Source organism: Sycon ciliatum, chromosome 3 (genome assembly GCF_964019385.1).
Source record: "Sycon ciliatum chromosome 3, ocSycCili1.1, whole genome shotgun sequence".
Taxonomy (NCBI): Eukaryota; Metazoa; Porifera; class Calcarea; order Leucosolenida; family Sycettidae; genus Sycon; species Sycon ciliatum.
Genome location: NC_088645.1, coordinates 23408850 through 23420103, shown reverse-complemented (window position 1 = coordinate 23420103; position 11254 = coordinate 23408850). Strand labels below are relative to the sequence as shown.

At 46.7% G+C, this 11254-nt stretch overlaps 1 protein-coding gene across 1 annotated transcript in view; it reads right to left on the bottom strand.

Moving 5' to 3' along the window:
- The window catches only part of LOC135811801 (angiomotin-like), a 15005-nt gene extending 4019 nt beyond the window's left edge, over positions 1-10986 (bottom strand). The window contains exons 1-4 of the mRNA XM_065325047.1: positions 9251-10986; positions 5088-5116; positions 2318-2383; positions 887-1420 (exon numbers count right to left, since the gene is read on the bottom strand). Of these exons, the coding sequence (XP_065181119.1) occupies positions 887-1420; positions 2318-2383; positions 5088-5116; positions 9251-10823 (2202 nt within the window). The 5' untranslated portion in view covers positions 10824-10986. The remainder of the gene's footprint in view (positions 1-886; positions 1421-2317; positions 2384-5087; positions 5117-9250) is intronic.
- Between the last annotated feature and the right edge of the window lie 268 nt (positions 10987-11254).

Sequence of the window (11254 nt, the reverse complement as noted above, 5' to 3'; positions counted from 1 at the left end):
AACATGCAAATCGGCTATAGTGATGCACCGGATATAGTGATACATTTTCGAAAATCAAAGGGGCACGTTATATCCGATATTTACTGTACATGCGGCTGCACCGTCTTCTGTCCCCTCCGTATGCACTCTTTCTCGTCTTGTCCCCGTTGTATACGCATTTCATCGTCTTGTCTCCGTTGTATTTGTCCAGTTGCCGTCTTGTGTCCGTCGTATTTGATCGTCTGCCGTCTTTGTCTGCCGTCTTTGTCTGCCGTCTCGTTCGGGACCAGTTGTATGATACATGTGCACAGATTTCGTCTCCATCGCCCCACTTTTGAACACAGATTTCGTCTCCATCGCCCCACTTTTGAACACAGATTTCGTCTCCATCGCCCCACTTTTGAACACAGATTTCGTCTCCATCGCCCCACTTTTGAACACAGATTTCGTCTCCATCGCCCCACTTTTGCCACGTCCCCACAATATATTTCCTTGTCTTGTCTTGTGGGAAGTCAGTTCTCTCGTCGGCTCCTGAAGTGTGTTTTAGAAAAACTTTCTCTCTCTCTCTCTCTCTCTCTCTCTCTCTCTCTCTCTCTCTCTCTCTCTCTCTCTCTCTCTCTCTCTCTCTCTCTCTCTCTCGGTAACGAGAACAACTAGTTTCCTAGTCCTTTTGTTTGTGTGGCGTGGCGAAAGGGTAGAAGTAGTTCGTCCTTCAACCGAGACGACAAATTATTCGTGAATCGTATTTCGTGAAGTTAATATTGCTGCCAGGCATTGCTGCCATTGCATTACAAACCCTACTGCGACTCCTGATTCTCTCGTTGCACTGCTATAATATCACCTTGTATTATATTACTTGAGCCTACTGTTCGATCATTATAACATTATTAAAAAGATAAGAACGTACCAAAGATGTCGACATTTCAGTGAGGACTCCTAGAATTTGGACCATCTCCGGATTCCAGATCTCCAGCTGCTGTCTCGACGTCTTGACCAGCGAATCTAGTCGATCCACACGCTTGCTCCATTCATCGCAATCCTGATAACTAGGATCAAAATCTAGATCTAGGCGTTTGCGAAGGTCGTACAGTCGATACAGCTCCTCCAGTTCATGGCGAGCCTGGACGTTTGTCTCACCTGGAGTGGACCAGAGTTGAGATAGGTCAGAGCGCATCACTGCCGCATCTCTGCTCAGCACATGCAGGGGTCTCTCATCGTACTCAGCTAACCGTGCGTGGAGTTTGGCTACATGGCGTTCCTCAGCGGAAACTCTCTCTTCCGCGCGACCAATCTTAGCTCGGAGAGTCTGACAAGCTGTCTCGGTTCTCTTGCATCTTCCTGACAACATTTCAGTATCTTTACGAAGCTTGTGAACCTCGTCTTGCTGCTTGGCACATTCCTTTCGCACTGTCTGTAGCTCAGCAAAGGCAATCCTGATAGCCTGAATGTCACATTTGCACACACACACACACACACACACACACACACACACACACACACACACGCGCGCGCACGAACACACACACACACGTGCATGCACGTGCATGCACACAGGCACGTACACACGCACAGACACACACACACACATACACACACACACACACGCACACACACACACACTCACACACACACACACACGCACACACACAAAACACAAACAAACGCATGTACACACATGCAGATATAGACATACATGTAGATTAAGAATGGTGTTTCCATACAACCACACACCAGCAAAGATCTTGTAAAGAACCTACAACCTACAACAGTAAATGACCCAAAACTTGATTCGGACTTATGTCAAAGTTTCCACAAATGCATAACTTCTTTAGAATGATCTGTTTTGTCGAAGGTTGAGAATTGTCCAGATCAAGTCATGCTGTTGTTGTAAAGTCTGGTTATCTTCTGCTGTGTCAGACACACAGACAGACTAATATACAGACAAACACAAATACACACACCAGTAGTGACTTGGACCTTATGTCACACTCAATAATCATATACGTATGCACAAGGAAATGAATTTTTCTCTTTGGCCTCAAGTTCTTTGTTGCACAGTCGGCCATTGCAGCTTACAACCCAAATTAGTCAGGTTGCTACACAGACACATGAGCAGACGGACGGACGAACAGGGGGGCGGACAGACAGACCGAACTCGATCCTCCCTCCGCTAATCCGGAAATGTCCACCGGAGGGTGAATTTCAAGATATGAACCCACTGACTTACGTTCCCACCACCCAGTTGGCAGGGGCAGGGTGAAGGCAGTCAGTATCAGGACGCCATCCACACGCCATCCTAACTTTATACCCACACACAAGCAAGCATGTTGACTCTTACTTCTAGCTTGTCTTTGTCGATTGTGACATCATGACTTGCTGCGGTCTGCCTATTTTGGCGAGTTTTCTGTTGCAAGTTGAAACAACAAAGACTAGAGTAATGGTAAAGAGGTAACCAGAAATAAATGAATACTTTTAGAGGAACAGATTTCTGATGTAAGGTGTTCTCCTATTGATCTTCAGAATAGGATATAATAACACGATTTAAAAGATTGAAATGATCACGGATTTTGGCCTGTCGATTCCTCTTTAGCTTAAAGATCGATTAATCGATTTTAATCCTGAGCAAATTGAAATAGTGTTAAAATTTATTTGCTTGTTTCCACAAGCTATGTCTGTATCGTACCAAAAACCTGCATTAGTGGAAGGGTAGCTCATAAACATGGTAGTTTTGAAGTCAATTGAACCTCAGAACATGAACCATACTCCTGGCAACTGCATATCCACAGCGGAAACTCATTCAAACCAGTACTCAGTTTTGGACTCAAACCCATTATTTAGTAATCTATAACGTAATGATTAGTTGAGTTTTTTAAGGAATTATTGATCGGTTACTGAGTAATTGCTATAATCGTTTCAGCCCTAAAAAAATGATTATATCTTAAGATAAAATTAACGCAATGAATGAGCGAGCTGCGCATTTACATGTACGTTACCTGAACGTTTCGAGGCCATCTCATCTGAAGGATTACTGGCAAATTAATACTCGATCCAATAACTCAATATAAATAGGCACAGTGCAGAGTAGTACACTCAACTTTATTCCCGTACCTATGCAAAAGATGGCGGATATCAAACCATGGCGCAGTGTCACGAGCGAATGCCCCATGGGCCTCTCGAATGATAATAATTTGTGAGCATGTGTTTGTCACTTCGTCTTTTCATTGCTAAGCTACGGCATTATCATGGCAACTGAAGAATGGCTGTGACGTGACAATAGTGAGGTACTGTGCTGTGTGGTGTGGTGAGTGAGTGAACGGAGTGAATGCCCCAGGGGCCTCTCGCGGTGCTACTTGCCGTGCTATGCTGTGCCATCTATCGAAGTCACACCTGGCTATCACTACATGACTGTACTCTCACTAACACCCTTTATATTACTTGTATCCTCAGTGTAGTCTATCAGTATCGCCTTTGCTTAGACTTAATCTTTGCGCCTTAATTTTTGTGCCTAAGATGTGCCATTATGTTCCCCCCTTTTTTGCGCCTAAGATGCGCCATTATGATCCCCCCTTTTTTGCTACAAAAGGGTGAAGTTCAATATCTGTTAGCCATTCTACATTATCAACCTGCACTGACGAGATCCTGATGATCGAAACAGCTCCTGTCTGAAGGAGCAGAGTACAAACTGAAGTGTCGTTTTGCTGATGGTGTGCTGTGGCAACGTGTTGAGGTCGGCCGGAGAGCGCAACGGTGTGGTGTGGTGGTTGATAAGAATTTCAGTATAATTATGTATTATGACCAAATTTTCTTCTGCTATTTCCACTAAGAAACGAGCCCTGAAGGCATTTCAAACAAAAACCTTTCTCGGACAAAGATCTAGCTAGTTGCTAGTTCCATTCAAAGTGATGAAGCTTGAAAGCCATAGATAACTGGGCTAAATAATTTAATTGGTCAAATGCACATGCATAGCGCACAAAATGAACACCCACCCGGGTATGTACACGCCTACAGCCCTATAGTCCGTTTCAAAAAGATTAGCAATCAGGTTGTGGTCTTAAAAAGTATGAAGATAAGGGAAATTTCTACAACAAAGTAGATAACAGGGCTTGTTAGGGCACGGCAAATTATTGTTCTGTGAAGGTTTCGGAACAATTGGACCAACCATTTATTAAGGAATTAGAATTTCGGCCAGGTTTCTGGCCCTTTCCCATGGTTTACAATTAGCCCTGGAAACCAGTATCGATTATTTAACAAAACCCACGATTTATTCTTTCCTTTATGGCTTTGTGGATACGAATACTGTCTGCTGACCATGAAGTTGTGAGTTCAAATCCCAACCTATGTTCAAGTCAAACTTTTTTCCAATGGTTTGCTGATCGTGCAAGACAAAGAAGGTGGCTGCGCCAAACGACTTGTTATTGTTGGAGCTCGCGCTTCCTGCCGAACTGACTGACACTTGACTGGCTCACGCCATGTGAACACACCCACAACACTGAAACGGTGTGAGTGAATACGGAAGTCATTGCGCTGTAGCTACATGTACGTTAGTACAATTTCTTCGACCCGGGTTGATTTCAACCCTCCCCTTGGGCGAAATTTAACCCCGGGTCAAGCGCAATGCGTCATGTAAATGGCCATTCATTTTGTGTACATGGCGGGTTGAAATCTGACCCGGGTCGAACTCAACCCGGGTTGAAACGCCTCATGTAAACACAGCCTAGGACTCGTTTGTTGTAAACCAGACGTACACGTACCGCCGTGAGTGAGTTCTCATTTTTCATGCTTTCACGCGGAATAGTTCTTCGAGTTCACAGTGAGATTTTCCAGGCAGCGTTCGAGCGCTCATACGGTAAGACGGCAAACTCCCCGGGCGATCGCCAGGATTGTTAATCTTTCTGAAACTGACTGGAGTACAGAACTCCGTACATCTGTACAATATGCATAAGGACCACTTTCCGTACATCACCGGCACTCCGTCATCGCCACCAACCACCACCACAGTCGCCACCACCACCACCACAACTAAATCAAGTGTTCATGGACAACAACAATAGCCACTGGCATCTCTGAGGAGGAGAATCAGAGCACCAGCTACATACGACAGAGCTTACCCACCACGCAGGGATTGGCCGTGAAACACCTAAGCACAGGGATGATATGAGCATGCAGAAACACAACGGAAATCAGAGACCAGCATTGAGATCAATTACTGCTATTTTGTTGTTCGATCTACCTTGCCGGACTTTATTCAAGTACACAAGATAAATGCAAGCTAAAAGGTGATATTTTGCTTCGACCAAAAAACCAGCTGGTCAAGTGACAATGGGGTGAGTTTTTACCGAAACTTGTTGGGCAGTAGAATGCCGTAATTGCGAATGATTATGCTCCTGGCAATTTGAACATTCGCATTTTTTAAATGTGATTCGCTTCCCAAAGTAAGTAAGTAAATTATCGTATCCGTCCCCGAAGGGAACTCACGACGGCCGCTAACACCCGATAAACCCTAGCGGCAGATGCAGCGCCTAACGGTGGGGGTGAGTGGGTAAGTCTCACAACCACTGGCACAAGTGCCGAAAACGACCCCATTAGCTGCATCCATGTACCCCTTGTGCCTGGCCACAAGTTCCCAGTTGACTGTGGGTAGCAGCACGGCTGGAAAAACCGCTCCCAGGCAGGACTTGAACCAGGTACCTCTCGTATCTCAATCATGGTCTTTGACCAACCCACTGTGCCTGTCTTTTGGCTTCCCAAAGATGCCATAATTTTTCGCAACTTACGCTTTTCGCAACCGTGCCAAAACAAGTGCTAGTTGCTGAAATCGCATCCATATTTTCAGAAAAAGCTCAAAAGTTGCTAATATCGCAACCTAAAATTGGAGAGTTCTTGTGCAAAAACTTACAAAAAAGGGAGAAGTGCAGCGACAGCAAACTCGTACATCTACACCCTTTCCTACACCACTTTACACAGTGCCAGTAGCCTGTTGCATGTACATGTATCCTACATCATGTAGATCTACATCATTCCAGTGCAAGGGAATGCACTTTATCATAACTACCGTTGATCTACTGTTTCTCTGAAATCAGTCTGAAGGCAGGTGAGAAATGAGCGAGTACGAGTATGCATTTGTCCGACATGTAGTCGGTGAGTCGGTGACTAGACCTTTTGACCCCATGCCATGGGGTCAATTCAGACTCAATTGGGCTTGAAAGTGATGACGTCAAAAACGGCCAAGGAGTAGTAAGTTGACATCAGATTTCTATTTTGGATCCACTAAGGTGTGACTTCGCTATTTCCTCAGTATGTGGGTGCATAGCAACCCACTCATGTCGTATGCAGGTGTGACTTTTACTTCGCCACCAGTTGTCAACCCTCCCCCAGTAGCCAAGTCAGTCAGTTTGACTGGCTACATCACCTTGCTGTGAGTAAGACCGCTTGAAATGTGCTTGGATCCATACAAAAACTGGATCCAAGTGGATCCAGTTTTTGAATTTTTGAAATTGTTGCTATGCTGTGACGTAGCACTTTCAAGCCCTATTGCGCCAAGGTTGCGGAAAAGTTGCGAAATAGTTCACGAAAATTGCGAAAGTTGCGAAAATTGCGAAAGTTGCGATTTCTTCCTAAACAACAAAAAGTTGCGAAAAAAGTGGCGAGCATCTTTGGGAAAGGGCTACACACCACATCCTTTACAGTAAAACCTGCGATCACCGCACGCACGCCCTTGGTGCAGCGCAAACTGATATGTTACTATTTATTTGATGATGAAGAAGAAAAAGAAGAAGACTTGGGAGAAAAAAAACAGGAAGAAGAAGAACACTCAACAGGAGAACCAGATTCCTAATACGTGTGTGTGTGTGTGTGTGTGTGTGTGCGCGCGCGCGCGCGCGTGTGTGTGTGTGTGTGTGTGTGTGTGTGTGTGTGTATGTGAGCTGGCCAGAAAAAGCCACTTCATAGCTGTGTGGTGTAGACCAGGCTGAATAGTGGGGGTCAATTCTTCAGCCTTGCAAGCTGTTGAATGGTGCAATCCTAGCACAAGCTGCTATGGCTTCTGCTGTAGCATCGCTATCATCGCCTCTGGCGATGGGTGTCCAAGGGGGGGGGGGGTGTATGTGTGTGTGTGTGTGTGTGTGTGTGTGTGTGTGTATGTGTGTGTGTGTGTGTGTGTGTGTGTGTGTGTGAGAGAGTGCGTGCGTGCATGCAAAGTAATACAAATATGACGTAATGAGTAGATGCACATCACGCCCCTTCGAGATGTTGCGAAACATGTGACAGCAACACGTACCATAAATAAAACAAAAATGAAGAATGAAAACAACAAAGCCAAGGCAGCAGAAATTGACAGTAGTGATCAGAAATGTTAATCATAGGACTGTCCATGATGTGAACCAACGTTTAAACGCTGGTGTGGCTTGCGCTAACGGGTGCTGAGGCGGTGGCGGCAGGGAAGAGGCGGCAGCAGCAGCCGGCAGGACAACCAACGATGCAGGCACAAGTGGGCGATACGGACGCAGGAATCTGCGGTTCTGCCAGTAAATTCGACCACTAGCCAGCTTCACTAGATAATCCCGATGACTACCGACAGCAACAACGATCCCACGCATAGACCACTGTTTGGTGCGCGGGTGCTGAATGTCCACGTGAGTGCCGATGCGGAGCTGCTGCAATGAGCGACGAGTTGGCGATGTGTTTGCGACTGCATCATCAGATGGCATGGCATTCTCATCAAGGGTTGTCGCCTTGGATAGCCAGGAGGAATCAAACTCCTTCCAATATGCCATAACAAACGAACTGGGGACTACCATCGGTACATAGAACGGCAGGAACACCGGCAAGAAAGCACCATTCTTGTGTGCTCACGATGGTAGCTGTGAGTCAGTCAAGTGACAATTCAAGTCGGCAGGAAAACCGCAAGCTCCCATGTACGGAGCAACGCACAATTCCCTAAGTATCGCCGAAGTCGCACCAATCTCTTCTTCACAATGGTGTCCCCAGCGCAGGCTTGAGAATTAGATTGTTTGTAGGCAACGACGTTGCGAATGGCCAACGGCCCTCGGCATTTGTCCAGCACCTCCATGAGCGATACTGCCTCATGCTGCTATCTGGTGTTCATGAGATGCTTGTCGTGCTGAAACGAAGTGTCTCTGTAAGTTTGTATCACTGGTGATGGTTTGGTCTGGAGTGCACTATAAGTTTTGCTCTTTATACAATCTTCCTCAGCCTATTCAAGCTCAACACTGTGTGTTGAGCAGGGAGTGGTGCTTTCTTGCAGGTTTGCCGAGTGGAAGGTTCGATGGACTTCTCGTGTGCTCTGGATGGCAGTCGTGAGTCAGTCAAGTGAGAATTCAAGTCGGCAGGAACAGAGGGAGCTTCCATGTAGGGAGCAACACACGATTCCCCAGAGCGGAGCGATTACTGTATAAGTTGTTTGTCACAGGTAAACTTGAGAGTTCAAAAAAATCTTTCCCGCATCCCGCGTTTGATTGGGGGTCCGCTTGTTGCGGTGAATTTTCAATGACACCCATACCTCGGTTATCCGGACACCGACGTTACAGGCACTTCAGTCTACCGGGCACCCTTTGGACGAGTTTTAGTAGAAATATTACTACTCTTTTGACGAGTTTCAGTGGAAATATTACTACTCTTTTGTCACTTTTCGTGGAAATAGTCATGTCACATGCCATATCCACGGCCTTTCCCATCAAAATGTATGTGATTCGGAGTAACAGACATGTCGAAGTTACGATCAGTGCGCAGTCCCAGACAGCCCTGATAAAGGACGTATGAGTGTACTGCACTCTGGCCCATGAAAATGTGTCTGGTCATACAGTCAACTTTGCGTATAACGACACTCGGCGGGGCATCAGAAAAGTGTCCTTATTCGCAAAGTGCCGTTATACCCGAAGTCTCATTATACGTATTACAGTTAGATGGGACTTTGCTCTGGGCATGGAAATTCTGTCGTTATTCGCGAATTTTCATTATATCCGCAGTCGTTATTAGCGAAGTTGACTGTACAGGATTCCCCTTGGTATAGAGTCCGACAAACACAGGTGTTTACTGATTAACTTTGCTTTCGGCAGAATTCATTTTGACTTCTCATGTCCTCGCTTTCATGCCCTTTTAGAAGCCTTGCTTTGAATTTTTTGCTCTAGATTTTGGAGGCTTGAATCACCATACATCAAGAAGGATGTCACTGTACTTCACGTTATGGCCTCGGCTATTATAGAATTTCCATCAAAAATACTTGATAAAATGAAGAAATACGGCATCTCCTTACCTCGAGACGAACAGGAATTACAGGACATAGAATAATCATGAAACGAAGGTATCAGCAGTCTCTCCCGAAGCACGTGTAGCTCGTTGACTCGCGCCATCGCCGTCTCCATGACCTTCAGCAACGTCTCCACATCCGAGCAGAGTAGCCATGTGGATGCAACATCCTTCGTGTCCTCCGTGTTGAGAGCAGTAAGGCGTTCCCGCAGTTTGCTGCGCCGCTCTGCAATCTCTTGCACAACAGTGACTAGTGGCGTCCTCTCATGTTTCCACAAGAGAACATTCAGGTTTGCACTCTGCTCCTCAAGTTTGGCGATTGCTTCTTCGAGCACTCTGAGACGCTCTTTGAGTTCCCTTTCGTCGCTGTCGTAACCATGGAGACGATTCTCCAGAACACACTTCTCCTCACGTAGCTTGCTGGTGCTTTCCTTGAGCTGTTCATGCTCCTGGTGCACCCTTGCTACTTCTTGGAGCAGGTGATCTGCTGAACCGGTGTGAAGTGCTTCTAGGCATAGTCGAGTGTCAGTGAGGATGGGACGTTTGTCTGGGTCCGGTTCCAGCAATGTCATCACTAGCGTGTTGAATTCAGTTACGTACTCACTGGGTAATGGTTTGATGTCGACATGTTCCATGTTGTACATCACCTCGTGACCATTTCTGTATGCGCCTGGATAGTCAGGTAGCGGATGAGCTTTCATCACAAACTCGTATATCAGGACGCCCACAGTCCAGCCGGTCTGCCTGTCATACTCAGTCCATGAACAGTCGCCGCCAACCGACCATCCCCGGCAGTAGGACTGTCTGTGAACCTCCGGTGCAGCATGCTGGGTGTTGTCCAAACCGTAGCTAAAGTATTGCAAGTCGTTTTCGAGGTCCAGGTACTTTTCACGACCAATCCCTGCCAGGACAATGTCGCCATTGCTGTTGAGTAGCAAGTGTTCCAATTTCAGGTCACAGTGCACTATGCCTTTGTCCTTCAAGAAACACACAGCATCCACCAGTTGCATGGACCATTTCTTGGCCTGTGCATAGGGCACTGGTCTGTCACCACGACTTTTCACATAATCCGCAACTGTTTGCTCGTGGAGATCAAACAATACAAACTGGGCACGGCGACCACTGCGAGCAGACGCTGACTTATCTATAGCACCCTTCACATGCTCAGGTAGCTGCTCCCACAGCTCATCCTCAATGACATCCTCAAACCACGTCAAAATACCAACGACATTCTTGTGCCTCAGGACTCGACTACGTTTCACCCACTCATGCTCTCCAAGATAGTCGTCAGGCCTGCTAATGTCGTCGATTGCAGGGATGGGCGACAGACCGCCAGTCGACCTGACTGCCGAACTCCAACTTAGGTTATTGTGGTAGAACAACTTGAGCGCGTATAATTTATTAGGCGGCAGTCCGCCCAGCGTGCACCGCACAGCGAATACGCTACCCTGAGAGCCATGGGCTAACACTCGGACAAACTGGAAATCCGAGGAGAGCGCGTGGTGCAGGATGGACCGCTGCTCTTCAACATCAACATCAGCTACTTCGGGATTTGAATGAAACGAAGCCATTGCCGGCATTGGAGGCGCCAACACTCACTTCATAATTCACAGTAGCTAGGCTGTGACTGACACACGTACAGACTAGTGACCAGATTCTACGAGCAGAGCCTTACGGCCTTGGCGACTCCGCGACGAGATGCAACCAACTGCTGCTACCGGTAGCCCAATCCGAGACAGTCAGTACTAGTAGCGAGGTCAGGCGAAAATTAAATTTTGGAAAACCCCTATCGAATTGGGTATCTACGGAAAGCTTAGAGCTTCAGGCGTTCAAATCTAAAATTTGGGCTGGGTTAGAGCAACTGGAAGAGAGTTATGGGTGTTGAAAGGAGCCCGACTACGTGATTTTTTTGTCGCGACGAATGTACGCGTGGGAGCTCGAAAAATGGCACCCGGCACTCGGGTCCCAAGTCGCGACGGAGAGTGCATGATGTAATCTCGCGTGTCACGTG